Source organism: Notolepis coatsorum, assembly GCF_963971535.1.
Source record: "Notolepis coatsorum genome assembly, chromosome: 10".
NCBI lineage: Eukaryota > Metazoa > Chordata > Actinopteri > Aulopiformes > Paralepididae > Notolepis > Notolepis coatsorum.
The window spans coordinates 103,386,103-103,403,605 of NC_140174.1; the positions used below are offsets into that span (position 1 = coordinate 103,386,103).

General features: G+C 46.1%; 1 protein-coding gene across 1 annotated transcript in view; it reads right to left on the minus strand.

Annotated features, from left to right (window-relative positions):
• bco2l (beta-carotene 15, 15-dioxygenase 2, like) overlaps positions 1 to 17,503 on the minus strand; it is a gene marked incomplete at both ends in the record, with an annotated part of 76,119 nt that overhangs the window by 27,338 nt on the left and 31,278 nt on the right. Inside the window, one exon of the mRNA XM_084323126.1 lies at positions 14,910 to 15,070. Within this exon, the coding sequence (XP_084179252.1) occupies positions 14,910 to 15,070 (161 nt within the window). The remainder of the gene's footprint in view (positions 1 to 14,909; positions 15,071 to 17,503) is intronic.

Consider the following 17,503-nt stretch of genomic DNA (forward strand, 5'->3'; position numbering starts at 1 on the left):
TTTAAAGGGGAACTATCTTATAAATGGCCTTTTTGAGTGTTTAGCATTGTTTCCTAGCTATGTGAACTTATATTAATATGATCTATGTCTCAAAATTCTCATATTGGCGCATTCTTCCAATTCTCCTCTCACAATATTCACCCTCACTGAACTGAGTCGTTTGAAAATGTGCCTATATGTGATGTCATATAGTCACCGCTGCATGTTAATGTTCAGGGGGGCCGGCACGGTGCCGTGGTTTAGGAGCCCAGGCTCAAAACAGCTCGAGATCTTGAGGTAGAAAAATGCTGTTTTTGAGGACTTGATTAGAAATACAAAACAATGAATAAAAAAATATATATATATTACAGAGGTGTTCCATAGACTCACAGGAATTGTGTAAAAGTGCCCAAATAGTGAAAGAAATAGTAAAATAGTTCCCCTTTAAGTACTTCGCTCTTCCCCTCTGGCCTTGTCGGGTCGTTCCGTATCATATCTCTATCTCCTAACTCCTTCGGGAGGTTCTCTGTCTATAGGCTCCTACGGGAGTTCTGTTTCTGTCTGTATGCTGTTTATCTCCGGCGTGAGACGAGGTGCAAGCTTTGGCCACCTGTCGCCGTTGCCTGGAGGGAGATATTGTACTGCGCTCTCTAATTCTCTAAGGGAGGTATTCCAGTGTTCCACCCCAGACCTCCGCGCCAGATGCGCTCAAGCCTTCGCCACCTGTCGCCGTTTGCCTGGAAGGAGACACCGTACTGCGCTCTCTAAACCTCTACGGGAGGTATTCCGGTGTTCCACTCCAGACCTCCGCGCAGCAGATGCGCTCTCCGTACCGGCGCGTACTCCAAGCAGACGCGCACCATCCAGACCTCCGAGCCTGACGCGCTCTTCACTCCTGACGCGCTTCCAGACGTGCATCCAGACGCACTCCAGACGCTCATCCAGACCTCCGAGCCTGACGCGCTCTTCACTCCAGACGCGCATCCAGACGCGCATCCTGACGCACTCTAGTCGCGCACCACTCAGACCTCCGCTTGGACAACCCGTTCCCGGTGACGACGCTGGACAACCCGTTCCCCGTAGCGACGCGCTCCCCCTGTTTTGATCCTGCTCTCTTTACGCACAGCGCCTGGGTGAGTTTGCAAGACTGTCTTTTTGACCCTATCATTTTTCGTGTGTGTTAAACACTGAAGAGATCCTGCTTTTTGTCAGACTGTCACTCACCCTGTGCCTGCTTTTTGGATTGTTCATTTGGGATAATATTTGCTTGAACTTTGCTCACTGTGTGTATTCACACCGAAGATATTATCACCTGGATTATCATTGGGACTTCGCTCACTGTGTGTATTTGCACCGAAGATATTATCACTTGGATTATAATTGGGACTTCGCTCACTGTGTGTATTTGCACCGAAGATTCTATCACGTGGATTGTTGTTGGGACTTTACTCACAGTGTGTATTTACACCGAAGATTCAGTCACTTGGATTACTCTGTTTTGGGACAAGTCACTTCTCCTGTCACCTGCTCTGTTCCCAACTGTACTCTGAGCTAACCCGCTCTCTCTCTCCCTCTCTGTCCCGTTACCACCTCGGAGAGCTGCCGAGAGGATTCTGCAGAGCGGCTCTGACGTCACTGTCTGATTCCTCAGACGAACCTTCCCGGGAGAAGCTGCAGAGCAGCAACATTCTTCTAATGCTTGTATCCCAGTCTTTGTCTGTTTTCCATTCTCTAGTCCTCCTAGTCCTCCCTGTCCAGTCCTTCTAGCCCTCCTAGTCCTCCCTGTCCCCAGCCCGCCTCCGCGGGCCTCTGTCCCTGTTTCCCCTCTCTAGTCCTCCCTGTCCAGTCCGTCCAGTCCGTCTAGTCCTCCTCCCTGTCCAGTCCGTCCAGTCCGTCTAGTCCTCCTAGTCCTCCCTGTCCAGTCCTTCCAGTCCTCCTAGTCATCCTAGTCCTCCCTGTCTAGTCCTTCCAGTCCTCCCTCTCCCCAGCCCGCCTCCGCGAGCCTCTGTCCCTGTTTCCCCTCTCTAGTCCTCCTAGCCCTCCCTGTCCAGTCCTCCTAGTCCTCCTAGTCATCCCGTCCAGTCCTCCTAGTCCTCCCTGTTCCTGCCCTTGTCCCTTGCCCTGTCCTGTTCCCTTAGCCTTCCCCTTAGCCAGCTCGCCTCCTAGAGGCACTGTGCCTTTTTCCCATTTCTTGTTTTCCGGTAATTTGTGTTCTCCCTTAAAGGGACAGTGCCGTTTTCTGTGTGTTTCAATAAATGCCCAGTTCTTGGCTTACTCTCATACCTGTCTTGTGTTGTGCGATTGGGATCGGTTACAAACCATAACAGTACGACCCGACCAATCGACGACCCCAGCCAGCACAGACGGTGTATGTTGAGTTTGCCTTTTTTTTTTGTTCCCTCTAGTTCCCCTGTTAGTTCCCCTGTTAGCTCCCCTGTTTAGCCTGTTAGTCTTTCCTGTTAGCCCTGTTAGCTTCCCTGTTAGCCCTGTTAGCTCCCCTGTTAGCTTGTTAGTCTCCCCTGTTAGCTCCCCTGTTAGCCTGTTGACTCCCCTGTTTGCTTCCCTGTTAGCCTCGTTAGCTCCCCTGCAGCTTGTTAGGCCTCTACTACCAGCATGGCCCCAGTCTGCTAGCTTTGCCCCGGCTGCTAGCACAGCCTCTATGTTAATGCAGCCCTTGCTGCTGGCATAGGCCCTGTAGCTAGCCATGCCCAGGCAGCTAACCCAGTCCCTCTGCATGGCCCCAGTCTGCTAGCTTAGCCCCGGCTGTTAGCACAGCCTCTATGTTAATGCAGCCCTTGCAGCTAGCATAGGCCCTGTAGCTAGCCATGCCCAGGCAGCTAACCCGGTCCCTCTGCATGGCCTCCACTTTTTGTGTAGCCTTCCCACTGCTAGGACTGCTCCTTCAGCTAGCAAGGTCAGTTTTCCCACTGCTAGGACTGCCCTTTCAGCTAGCAAGGTCAGTTTTCTCCCACTGCTAGGACTGCCCTTTCAGCTAGCAAGGTCAGTTTTCCCACTGCTAGGACTGCCCTTTCAGCTAGCAAGGTCAGTTTTCTCCCACTGCTAGGACTGCCCTTTCAGCTAGCAAGGTCAGTTTTTTCCCACTGCTAGGACTGCCCTTTCAGCTAGCAAGGTCAGTTTTCCCACTGCTAGGACTGCCCTTTCAGCTAGCAAGGTCAGTTTTTCCCACTGCTAGGACTGCCCTTTCAGCTAGCAAGGTCAGTTTTTCCCACTGCTAGGACTGCCCTTTCAGCTAGCAAGGTCAGTTTTCTCCCACTGCTAGGACTGCCCTTTCAGCTAGCAAGGTCAGTTTTCCCACTGCTAGGACTGCCCTTTCAGCTAGCAAGGTCAGTTTTCCCACTGCTAGGACTGCCCTTTCAGCTAGCAAGGTCAGTTTTCCCACTGCTAGGACTGCCCTTTCAGCTAGCAAGGTCAGTTTTCTCCCACTGCTAGGACTGCCGCTTCAGCTAGCAAGGTCAGTTTGCCCCACTGCTAGGACTGCCCCTTCAGCTAGCAAGGTCAGTTTTTCTCCCACTGCTAGGACTGCCCCTTCAGCTAGCAAGGTCAGTTTTCTCCCACTGCTAGGACTGCCCCTTCAGCTAGCAAGGTCAGTTTGCTCCCACTGCTAGGACTGCCCCTTCAGCTAGCAAGGTCAGTTTTCTCTCTCAGCTAGGACTGTCCTTCCAGCTAGCTTGTTCTCTCATGCTGGTCCAGCCCTGTCTGCCAGTCTAGCTCCGGCAGCTAGCGCAGCCTCTTTGTTAATGTAGCAGTACAGCTAGCATAGGCCCTGTAGCTATCAGTGCCCTGGCAGCTACCCTTTCCCTCTGCTAGCCCCTTCCCTGTTCCCCTCTCCAGTGCCCCTGTTCCAGCCCTGTCTGCTAGCCTAGCCCCGGCAGCTAGCGCAGCCTCTATGTTAATGTAGCGGTACAGCTAGCATAGGCCCTGTGGCTATCAGTGCCCTGGCTGTTACCCCTCAGCTCCTCTAGTTACCCCTCAGCTCCTCTAGTTACCCCTCGGCTCCTCTAGTTACCCCTCAGCTCCTCTAGTTACCCCTCAGCTACCATGGTTACCCCTCTGCTCCTCTAGTTACCCCTCAGCTCCTCTAGTTACCCCTCAGCTACCATGGTGACCCCTCTGCTCCTCTGGTTACCCCTCAGCTCCTCTAGTTGCCCCTCGGCTTCCCTAGTTACCCCTCAGCTGCCCTGTTCCTTTGCTAGCCCCACTTTTGTTGTAGCTTCCCCTGCTAGCATGGCCCAGTACCTTTTGTTTTGTTGCCTTGTTTTTTCCCCTGCCCCTCTGTCTGTGTTTTTGGGTCGCCCGGTGGCTCCCGTGGAGGGGGGAGTACTGTGAGGTTCTCCTCTCCCTGGACCTTTAATTCCTGTTCCCTGTACTTTAATTCCCTGTCTCCTCACTTCACTAGCCCCCACCCTCGCGTTCGTTTGCTCTTCAGCAGCCACACCCTTGGACTACCTGTCATTATGTGTTTGATTGGTCTGGTGCCGAACACACACTTCTAGTTTCAAGTATCAATTACCTTCACGCACCTGACGTGTATTCTAATTAGTTCCCCTTTGGGCTTTAAGTACCTCGCTCTTCCCCTCTGGCCTTGTCGGGTTGTTCCGTATCATATCTCTATCTCCTAACTCCTTCGGGAGGTTCTCTGTCTATAGGCTCCTACGGGAGTTCTGTTTCTGTCTGTATGCTGTTTATCTCCGGCGTGAGACGAGGTGCAAGCTTTGGCCACCTGTCGCCGTTGCCTGGAGGGAGATATTGTACTGCGCTCTCTAATTCTCTAAGGGAGGTATTCCAGTGTTCCACCCCAGACCTCCGCGCCAGATGCGCTCAAGCCTTCGCCACCTGTCGCCGTTTGCCTGGAAGGAGACACCGTACTGCGCTCTCTAAACCTCTACGGGAGGTATTCCGGTGTTCCACTCCAGACCTCCGCGCAGCAGATGCGCTCTCCGTACCGGCGCGTACTCCAAGCAGACGCGCACCATCCAGACCTCCGAGCCTGACGCGCTCTTCACTCCTGACGCGCTTCCAGACGCGCATCCAGACGCACTCCAGACGCTCATCCAGACCTCCGAGCCTGACGCGCTCTTCACTCCAGACGCGCATCCAGACGCGCATCCTGACGCACTCTAGTCGCGCACCACTCAGACCTCCGCTTGGACAACCCGTTCCCGGTAACGACGCTGGACAACCCGTTCCCCGTAGCGACGCGCTCCCCCTGTTTTGATCCTGCTCTCTTTACGCACAGCGCCTGGGTGAGTTTGCAAGACTTCTTTTTGACCCTATCATTTTTCGTGTGTGTTAAACACTGAAGAGATCCTGCTTTTTGTTCTGACTGTCACTCACCCTGTGCCTGCTTTTTGGATTGTTCATTTGGGATAATATTTGCTTGAACTTTGCTCACTGTGTGTATTCACACCGAAGATATTATCACCTGGATTATCATTGGGACATCGCTTACTGTGTGTATTCACACCGAAGATATTATCACTTGGATTATAATTGGGACTTCGCTCACTGTGTGTATTTGCACCGAAGATTCTATCACATGGATTGTTGTCGGGACATTACTCACAGTGTGTATTTACACCGAAGATTCAGTCACTTGGATTACTCTGTTTTGGGACAAGTCACTTCTCCTGTCACCTGCTCTGTTCCCAACTGTACTCTGAGCTAACCCGCTCTCTCTCTCCCTCTCTGTCCCGTTACCACCTCGGAGAGCTGCCGAGAGGATTCTGCAGAGCGGCTCTGACGTCACTGTCTGATTCCTCAGACGAACCTTCCCGGGAGAAGCTGCAGAGCAGCAACATTCTTCTAATGCTTGTATCCCAGTCTTTGTCTGTTTTCCATTCTCTAGTCCTCCTAGTCCTCCCTGTCCAGTCCTTCTAGCCCTCCTAGTCCTCCCTGTCCCCAGCCCGCCTCCGCGGGCCTCTCTCCCTGTTTCCCCTCTCTAGTCCTCCCTGTCCAGTCCGTCCAGTCCGTCTAGTCCTCCTAGTCCTCCCTATCCAGTCCGTCCAGTCCGTCTAGTCCTCCTAGTCCTCCCTGTCCAGTCCTTCCAGTCCTCCTAGTCATCCTAGTCCTCCCTGTCTAGTCCTTCCAGTCCTCCCTCTCCCCAGCCCGCCTCCGCGAGCCTCTGTCCCTGTTTCCCCTCTCTAGTCCTCCTAGCCCTCCCTGTCCAGTCCTCCTAGTCCTCCTAGTCATCCCGTCCAGTCCTCCTAGTCCTCCTTGTTCCTGCCCTTGTCCCTTGCCCTGTCCTGTTCCCTTAGCCTTCCCCTTAGCCAGCTCGCCTCCTAGAGGCACTGTGCCTTTTTCCCATTTCTTGTTTTCCGGTAATTTGTGTTCTCCCTTAAAGGGACAGTGCCGTTTTCTGTGTGTTTCAATAAATGCCCAGTTCTTGGCTTACTCTCATACCTGTCTTGTGTTGTGCGATTGGGGTCGGTTACAAACCATAACATAAGGTAAATGTGTATCTCATGAACGTACTTTTCCACTGCATATTGTAACCCTCTCTGTCTGCTTCTAGATGAAATATTTGTGTTATCTTCACAAAACAGGTCTATTACCTGCTGTGGTAAATCTCCCGCGGCCTAGCCCCTTTCGTGACTGTGAAGCAAGGCTTGCATCACAGTCAGGAAAGGGGCTACCTGCGGCCATCGTCAACAGTCATACACGGTCGACTTTGTTTTTCCGACTTTTCAAAGGGGGCGTGGCTTAGCGATAGGTCGATTGCATGCTTTCGCAGAGGACAAGAAGTCTTCCGTCGACTCCTTCAGACATTAAGCACCCCCACAGCCCAAATGGAATGATAAAAAAAAACGATACGTTTTTTTTTTCTTTTTCTTATAGTCGACTAATAGTCGACTATCGGCTCATTTCGGCTAATTTCGGCCAATCAAAGTCGACTATCCAAATCCTTAGTCGGGGACAGCCCTAATATATATATGAACGTTTTTTCACTCAAACTGCATTTTAGCGCAATATTTTCAACTGTGGGAGCACATGGTCAAGTTTAACCATTGGAGGGGCACCAATAGGGCACGTCCTCTCGCTTTTGCCACTTTTGCCCCCCCCCCGAGTCCGCCAGTGTATATATCCACATCTGTCTGTACATACCTGCATAATATAATCCTTTTTTATATATCTGTACATATCCCTCTGGTTGGATGCCAAACCTCTTTTTGTTGTACTGTACTTGTGCTGTATAATGACAATACATTTAAATTGAATCGAATCTAATCTAATTATCAAAATGTCACATAAAAGGTGATGTGGTGACAGTTACAACACAATAAATATTTGTATTTGGCATTGAAATGTGTCCGTAACTGAGGAAGATCTCAAGGCACCTTCTCTTCTCTGTTCTATTGAGCTGTTCTAATGCACATTGCCACGTTCACAGTTTCTCCAAGTTCATGGTCTGTTGCTGCCTCACAGTTTCTAGGTTCGTGGTGCGTGGGCGAAGGCCACTTGACTCACCAGGTGCTAGTCAGCTAATTGGTGAGTCAAGTGGCTGCAGTGCAGACTAATGAGGCACTGGACACCTGGGTCGCCTCATCGAAGAGGAGATTTTGAGTTGATAAGAGACTTTGTTTGGTCATGGAAACTGACCTCTGCCTCAGCCACTTGTTTGAGATTCACTGAGATTCAGCCCATCAGTCAATATGTCAGTAGTCAGTAGTTGTAAAGGATATCAGCTAGCTAAACAACAAACAAGTAATGAAACAAGGTTGCTACAATGTAGTTACTTTTAGAGGTTCAAAAACATCCACAGCAACTGTGATAAAACATCGCCTGCACAATGCCTCCCATAGCAACGGATCACACTGGTCACATGAAAGCTTCATGTATTTTATAGGGTGACCATATTTTGATTTCCAAAAAAGAGGACATAGCGTGGAATAAACTCGCCGAAGCGGTAAAGTGTGCCACGGGCACGCCGTGATTCCGATCCGCGTGAAAATATGCACGGCCATAGAGGAGACCGTGGGACACCTTTTTGCAACCGAATATGTGTCTCGAATTTGCTCCCACGCGGCGCGCAAAATCGTGCAAGTCTTGTTTACATCAGGGTCCCCCATTTTCAATTCATCATAAATGTACAGTTCCCTCCCCCTTGTATATATTTACTGTATGTCACAAATGTAACAGTACTGCTTTGTGGTCTTTCTCTGGTCTGCATCCCCTTAACAATTGTGTGTATTGAGCTGTACTGTACCCATTCTGCAATCTGTTAATAAAGTTTTCAATCAATCAATCAATCAATCAATCCCGCAGTGCAATACTCCAATTCAGCCATTGGGTGGGACGGTCACGTGACCCAAATCAGCCAATGGAAGCGAGGGTCCTTAAAGTGTTGCGGTCCTGAGAGTGTTGGTGCTGTCGTCCTGCAGCTGGATACTATTGCCTCACAGCGCGGCCGTCAGCGCACGGCCCAGAGAGCGCCGCTGGCTCTGCAGCTGCATGCTTCTCCGGGAGTCCGGTTGGATAATCTGGCGCGCCATGTAAAAAGTCGCATGCCTGACATATCGGCATGTAACTCGAGAACCGAGGCACGGATTTTGGCGATCCAGATGGCATTTGAACGGCAACGAATAGCGCTTTAATTCGGTAATTTATATGTTCGGCGAAAAATGCAGCCCGAGCCTTCAGATGCTCGCAAAGGGCCGTGAAACTGAAACTGAAAAACAATGAAACCCCGGACATTTCGATGCATTAATAAACCCCCCCCCGGACGCCCCGGACAGGGCGTGAAAAGAGGACATGTCCGGGCAAAAGAGGACGTTTGGTCACCCTAATTCTCGAAGTCAACTTCCTGCCTGTTGTTGCTAGGCAACTGCAGCGTGGGGGGTAACTGCCCCGCCTCGTACATTGTGTACGGTTCATTTAGTGCAGAAACGGATCGTTAAAGCGTCAAATTAAAGACTATCAAGCGGAATTTTCTTCAGTCCTTCACAATGCCAAAGAGCTGCTGTGTTACGCGTTGTACTAATAACAAAAACAGAAATCCAAATCGCAAGTTTTATACCATTACGGAGGAAAAAGTGGCTGGTGGCTAACGTTCGGCTAACTCGCTCTGTGTTGTGGTCGTGGTAGCTACATGCTAAGCTAACGTTAATTACATAATATCAAACCGTTAGGAGCTTATCTTATCTAATCTTACGTGGATGTTTGATCGGGTAGTGGCACACGTGGTACCACCACGTAAGATTAGATAAGATAAGCTCCTATCGGTTCGATATTATGTAATTAACGTTAGCTTAGCATGTCGCTACCACGACCACAACACAAAGCGAGTTAGCAGAACGTTAGCCACCAGCCACTTTTTCCTCAAAAAAACTTTACAAAACGTAACACAGCAGCTTCAATTTGGGTATTCGAGAGATGGCCATGTCTGCAGGTGTTTTGTATGGACATTATGTCAAGTCAATCAGGGGGAGATCTTTGACTCATATCTCGCCTTAGAATCACCAGAAAGGCTTTCGAAATAGTGAAATGCCATGTTGGCCTCAATATTTTCAAAACAAATCGTATGAAAATGTTATGAAATGAACAAGAATGTGATAAAACATGTAATAAAAACGGACCTCAACGCATGCATTTGATGGTAGAAATCCGTATGGTCCCCCTATACCAAGATGGCGGCGGTCTCGTGACATCAGAGTGTCTTCGAGAATGTATTATGATGCTAACATGAAATCTCCTTTTAGTGTACAGAAGGCCACGCCCCCTCAACATACTGAGAGTTGGCTGTGCTCAGAGAGTGTGCACTTAAACAGTTATAACAAAACAAATGATACATCTGCAGCTGAAAGATTAGAGAGTGTATGATTGTGTGATGAGAGTAGAACTGTGCGTGATGCCATTAGATCAGTGTGTGATGAGAGTAGAACAGTGTGTGATGAGATTAGAACAGTGTGTGATGAGATTAGAACAGTGTGTGATGATGATATTAGAACTGACGTATATTTTTTATCTTCATATGGCCGTTGGTTAACACTTTAGTTGCCAAAGGACGAGTTTAGGCGTCCTTCCCCGCCATGCTCAAGTTGCCGAAGACGCCGTAACTCGTCTTTGATATCAATATTTAAAAAATCTGTGATCGGAATGATATTTCCTTTCCGGGGCCCTGAGACACAAGTGTGATCTCCTCTCAATCCTCTAGCGGTTCAAGACCGCCATCTGGTGGCCGATCGGCAGATCGAAAAAACGGATGTTACCTTTAACCCGGCAGGACTCACTCCATATGTGGTCCGGGCACTCGCTAATGTTAGAGAGACTTCACACAGTGAACATCGATCGCTGCAAATAACTCGAAAAAACAACATGATTTGGACGTATATATTATTATACAACCTGGAAATGGACCGGGTATTTCAACATCCCATAATGGAAAACCCCACGCTGATCGCCCAACGGCCCGCGGAGACTGGGGTGAGTTTTAGCGTGTAATATTACCGTGTTCGACACTAACTGCTATGATGAACATTTGACCCACATTAGATGAATGGTATAACGCTGCCCACGGAATTATAAACGCCCCCTCGCCCATCCGGTCAACATCAGATGACGTGTAGTAACTTCCAGAAGTCCGTCCAGTTGGATTTTTTTATATCGCGCCGATTGCTATCAAACTGTATTTGATCATCAATATAATGCATTTGGGGCTATAAATCACGTTCTGGAGAAAGCTGCAGAAAGAGATGAAAACATACTTATACTTTAGATCATATTTTAGTATGAATATGTCAATGAAAAAGTTTAACGTTCATACACCCTGAACAATACATATAGGACATTGAATGGGCCCTAATAATGGCAATTTAGCAATAGAATTTAAAAAGTTATAGCCCTGCAAAGAAGGGGAACTTCTCCATAGACAAATAGAGCTGGCAAGGGATGGTATATCATGAATTTAGCCTTAGGCAATCAAAGTGTTAAGAAATAGTTAAAACCAGCTAATAGGTAAAGTTGACATTGGGTCTCATTCCCGAACGAAGTTACGACAAAATATTTCGTTTTAGCCAGATTTCGGCCCATTTAAGACATATTAGGGCTGGGAGTGGGAGTCCCCAAACTTTCCTGAGATCTTATTTGATCGTGGCTGAGAGCAGATTTAAGAGTGCTGAGGAGCACACTTAAATATGCTCTCAGCCCACGATCAAATCTCATGATTGATTGACTAATTTAAAATGTTATTATAACTTGACAGACTGTGTTCTCATAGTGATTCCTTCACGTCAACGCTACAGGCCTCCTTGGAATTAATTACTTAATCATAATTAAAATAAATATGACAATATTTGTACGATAAGAAATTACGCATTTGATGTCGGAAAAATAAATTATATGGATTCATCTGATCACAGGGCAGCTGCTTAACCATATCTGAACCAGCTATTTTGGACAAATGTATAATTACTTTAATTACTCAGATATTCAAACACAATTATGCAATTATTGTGAAATGATTGAAAATAATAATAATTTAATGCCTTCTGTGGAATTTGTATTTCTTATTTGTTACACATCTGTTTTAATGATTAATTATATATATTTGAAAGAATGCAGGTCAACATGCAATGTATCCCATTGATTGGTATACAATGGGACAGACCTTTGTTTGATTGATTGATTGAAAACTTTATTAACAGATTGCAGAATGGGTACAGTACAGTCAGTGGCGGCCGGTGGGTACTTCGCCACTAGGGGCGCTATACCAAACATTTTGCAAACATGTACAGTACAGTACCACGCAACAGACTCATGGCAAGACGTGAGCGATTCGACTCACGCTCACGGCAATGAATCGGCTCTTATGAACGAGTCGCTCAGCTGTTACTACAACAACACACAACCAGTCAAATAAAGTATAGTCTAGACTCTAATTCACAACTTGAAACACAATATATAAATAGAAAAGTTAGAAACAAAACTCGCCCGTCTCCAAACACAGGCAGATCTCTCCCTCTCTCCTTCTCTCTCTCACACAGCGCGACGTGGAATCGATTCGTTACACAATCAGACCTATTATATACCAAGAATAACTTCAGTATGAGTACAGGGCTGTACACATATTTTGCATATTGTTAAACGAGCCAAGGCTAGCTATTAAACTATCGATATGAATCGAAAATCTGGGACCCTGATGTAAACAAGACAAACGTCTTTCTCTGGTCTGCATCCCCTTAACAATTGTGTGTATTGAGCCGTACTGTATTGTACCCATTCTGCAATCTGTTAATAAAGTTCTCATTCATTCATTCATTCAAACATAGACGATATTGAACAAGCCATAATCCACGTATTTTCAATCCGAGAGAGCTGCAGTAGTTAAATCAATGAGCCATCGACATAGTCAGTGTGGTAACGTTATTATTGCATCCAAGATTGATACATGGCTGGCTAGGCAGTTGGTAGTCATAGTCTTGTGTTATAAAATAAATAAACAATCAGCAATGTCTCGCTTCATGAATGGCCAGCAGTAGCCTAACAGTACTGCTCCTAAAAAAAACTATTTACAAACGTTAACGTTAACCACAGAGAGAGAGAGAGAGAGAGAGAGAGAGAGAGAGAGAGAGAGAGAGAGAGAGAGAGAGAGAGAGAGAGAGAGAGAGAGAGAGAGAGAGAGAGAGAGAGAGAGAGAGAGAGAGAGAGAGAGAGAGAGAGAGAGAGAGAGAGAGAGAGAGACTCACTGTTTAGTTGAAACGTCCAGGGCAGGAGAGCTTGATAAACGTGTATAATCCACTGATGATGTATTCCAGACCACTGTCCACTGTAGTCTGTCTCCAGACTGCATCCGCCATATAGCTTGTTAGCCAAGTGTTAGCTCGTTAGCACAACACAAGTACATTCCTTTGTCCATTTCCGCTCGAACAGACTGCAAACTACCTGGCGTTCTATCGCCATGCTCTAAGACAAACTCTAACCTTAACCAACTTTGAAAGAGTGCCTAACCTTAACAGTCTAAAGAACTTGCAGTCACGGCACGCTCGTCTAAGACAAACAGCTGCCTGCATCATTCTCACAACAACACAACTATCTCCACCGACCAACCTAGGAATAACCTAGAATTGGAACATTAGAAATTGGATTCGGCCAATCAGAGATCGTCTCTGTGAAATTCTGCTACGGAAAAAAATACTGGCGTCGGCCAATCAGAGAGCGTCTCCGCGAAATGCGGCTACAGATATTCTTGACGCTACTGGCTAGACCGCTTCAAATCGCGCCCGGATTCCAACATAATAGTCATATTTCAACGCACAACGCGTTATGCACTGATTGGCTGTGACGGATACAGCGATCAAACTGTGACGCGCACTCAGAGCGCTATCGCGTATAGCCCGGGCCGAGAAATACCATACTTGGTAATTTACTGTACATTGGAGGGGGTTGATATAGCTATAAACCTGCATTCCTTCGAATATATCATTAATCAATTAAACTTATATTGAAATACACTATATAGCCTATACACCAACACTTAAATGACAGTGGATAAATAAATAAGAACTAAAGCTAATCGGTGGAAATAGACTGCATTAATATTCCATAACAAGTCTTGTGTGCGCCTACGAATGAACAGTAGCCTATGGGCTTAATTATGGAATAATAAGCCATACTGCGTTCATTCATTACGCCCGCCGTAGGCTATATATATTATATGTCATTCATTCATTCATATACAGTACTGTGCACGCATGTGTGTGTGTGTGTGTGTGTGTGCGCGCGCGCTGCGGCAGGTGTGTACCGCGAGCTGTATATGATGCCAATACATTAATCTAATCTAGTTTTGATGGGCACAAGCGTGATTACGAAACCTAGCCGCATTTCTCGGAGACGCTCTCTGATTGGCACTGACTGACGCTAAGTTTCGTAATCACGCGGCTCGCAAGACTCGCAAAGCACTTCCGCCATTCCATTTCACACAGCTGCGTCACCAGTTGCCTTATAAGGAGATATGGAGGCGTTGTTTTGTATGCAAATGAGCTGAACGGGAACGCGCTTTGGAGTTTAAGACAGAATGCCATTCTCCAAGCAGATATCAGATTATAATTTCTGCGACCGTTTCAGCCACTTAAGACATATTACCAGCACGTTCAGGACTCAGAGTGTACTTGTCATAGATTATGTCTCAGTGGTTCCAAGATAAGTCTTCCAGAATATATCTTTGAAACATTTTCGGGAATGAGACCCAATGTGTATTTGAGCCGTCTGGGGAGAAGACACTAGGAAATATACTGAAGAACGCTGATCGAATCAAGAATTGACAGTATCATGTGAAAACACAAGGCCATTGTTGAAAGACACCTTTCTTAGGTGCGGCAGGAAAACCTTTTGTTAATTCTAGATAGGGGAGCCTTGAAACAGACATTGGAACAAACCATCTTGGTTTCAAGGGGTCAGGGAATTGCATAAAATGTCTAACTTGGGGAAGAGGAGAAAGAGAGAAACTTGGCTGTCGTTGGAGAAAGAACCTTGTCATGTCATGAGCCATTTTCACTTGAATACACATCAGAAAGAGAGCTCTCGTCCGTTTTCCTTTGTTCCAGACTTCTACTTTTTTAACAACAGCTTTTGAAACACAGAATCCTCTTCAGTCTGAAAAGTTACTTCAGAACATTGTGTGATGAGACGTGAACAGTGTGTGATGAGTTGTGGGGCTCTCTGCTGGCTCCCAGCCTCCCTGCCAACTCTATTCAGTTTTCAAAAAGATCACCCCAGGGCCCAGGCTGATGATTATGTCATTTTGACATCAACCTGAAATTCAAACTCAGGGAATCCAGAAAATCCATGAAGCATTGCTATTTATTCCAAATGGCTGACACTTTTACATTTGCCTAAGCCTCTATTAAATTAGACGTGCCTATAATTATGTTTTGCAGTGTCACTTGTCTAAAAGAAAATAAAAAAGTTTGACCCACCTCTCCAGTGTGCCTGTTGACCAGATGGAAGATGGTATCATACTGGGGCTCCCATACCATGATCTTGTGGAAGGCCTTCCCCTGGAGTCTGTATAACATGAGCTTCAACATGTCCAGCTTAATGGGCTGCTCAACGAAGACTATGTAGTTTTCTGACATGACTGGAGAGTGAAAACAGAGACCGGATGTTAATTACTAAACCACACACACACACACACACACACACACACACACACACACACACACACACACACACACACACACACACACACACACACACACACACACACACACACACACACACACACACACACACACACACACACACACACACACACACACACACACACACACACACACACACACACACACACACACACTTGAAATGTTTATTTATGTCCACATGAACAGAAGTACAATGAGGCCTCATACAAAGGACATAAACAATGCGAGTGCAGTCAGAAAATTATGAAAGAACAGTCAGGTACAAGGTGCATGGGCGGCAGAATCATGGGAAAAGGTAACAACACCTCCTCCAAATTGAGCGGCTTCCTATAATTGCTGATACTGAGCAGTACCTGGCTAACTGCTTGGCCTTCCTTTTGGGAAGACCGGCTATTTGTAGGCCCCTCACAACCAACTTGTGCACACGCCCTAGGCTGCCAAAGATAAAAACTAGGAGTTTACATCTGTAGCCTAGCTGTGAGATGGTCTGCTGTAGCTGTTGGTATTTCAGCATTTTAGTTAGGAAGGCTTCTTCTAAGCTGTAGTCAAAAGTACAGCCAACCTCAAGAATGGACACCTCCCTAAGGTGTTCATTTACCACAAATATCAGGGGTGTTAGCTGTAATATTAGAGAACATGGAATCATCATTGCACAGGTTGAACATGCTTGGCTTCACAGTAGAATGCTTAAACAGCGTGATGGAGGACCTAAAAATAAGAGAGATATCTTTCGCTATCAAATCTACTATTCTGTCATGCCTACTTATGTAGAGGCCCCTGTATACATGGCAACCATTTAAGATGTGGGACATGGTTTCAGCTATTTGGTTATTGTCATGATGAATACAGTGAGGAGCATGACTGCCTGGAAACCAGATGGAGAGATTCAGTTTAGATGGTAAGACCTGTAATCTCGCTTTCAGAGTAAAGATAACAATGCACTCATCTATGGCAAAAAAATTTAACACAGAGTGAGAGACAGAATGGTCCGCAGCAGGGAGACACGCAATCTTCCCCTGCAGTCTCAACTCAGTCCATTGTTCCCGCTGTCTTTGCTGTTGTGCCCACAGGAGGCGACCTCGGGCATTAGTCAGTGGAAGTTGGTGATCCATTCCACACACAGACATAGATACACACACACACACACACACACACACACACACACACACACACACACACACACACACACACACACACACACACACACACACACACACACACACACACACACACACACACACACACACACACACACACATACACACTTATATTATGTGTCCAGAATATCTGGTGGAACAGATGCGACTATTTTTAGACGTGTGATTGGAGAGATAAACTAATTTCAATTACATGGTCTATTGGTCTTTTGAAACAGTGTTCACCCCCTTTTCAAATTTCTTGGTGCCAGACTGTCTGGCAGAGCTGGGGTGGTCTGGCTCATAGGACTGGCATGGGATCTAAGATGTAGACTGTTTGTTTTTTTCCTCCCAGTAAATCTCAGTATCAGCTCTCAGAGGCAAAGAGATTGAGGACATTGACATATTTTTTAAGAAGTAGACAATGATCAAAAAGAAAGAAAGAAAGAAAGAAAGAAAGAAAGAAAGAAAGAAAGAAAGAAAGAAAGAAAGAAAGAAAGAAAGAAAGAAAGAAAGAAAGAAAGAAAGAAAGAAAGAAAGAAAGAAAGAAAGAAAGAAAGAAAGAAAGAAAGAAAGAAAGAAAGGTGTGTATTTGTGTGTGAGGGGGAGGCATGCATGAAGCGATATAAGAACAGATTTCGTTCTTAACTAGCATTTCCTCTTACATTGTTCTTACCTGGGATTCAGCAAAGTTTTCTTATTGTTGCTTTTTTCTCAGGCAAGAACAAATTATAAGAGTGGTCGAGAGCACTCTTACCGAAATAAGAAACTCTTACAAAAAAAAAAAAAAAAAAGCATACCATTGGTTAATTGCCCCCAAATATGACTTAAAAAATACAGAACTTTTCAATAATAATAATTATTATTATTATAACTTATTGCGTGCGTTCTGTCTGAAATGGATTATATATTACTGTTAGAACATGCTCTGGCCACCCAGGCCATTGATTGATTGAAGATTTGATTAACAGATTGCAGAATGGGTACAATACAGTACAGCTCAATACACACAATTGTTAAGGGGATGCAGACCAGAGAAAGACTTTCATCTTGTTTACATCAGGGTCCCCCATTTTCAATTCATAATGACATTTATGACATAAACAACATACAGATATACAGATATATATCATGACATTTATGACATGACATACAGATATGCAGTACATATACGTAGCATAGAATGCATATTTAGAGATCGTCTATATCAGTGGTTCCCAAACTTCTGTTTTA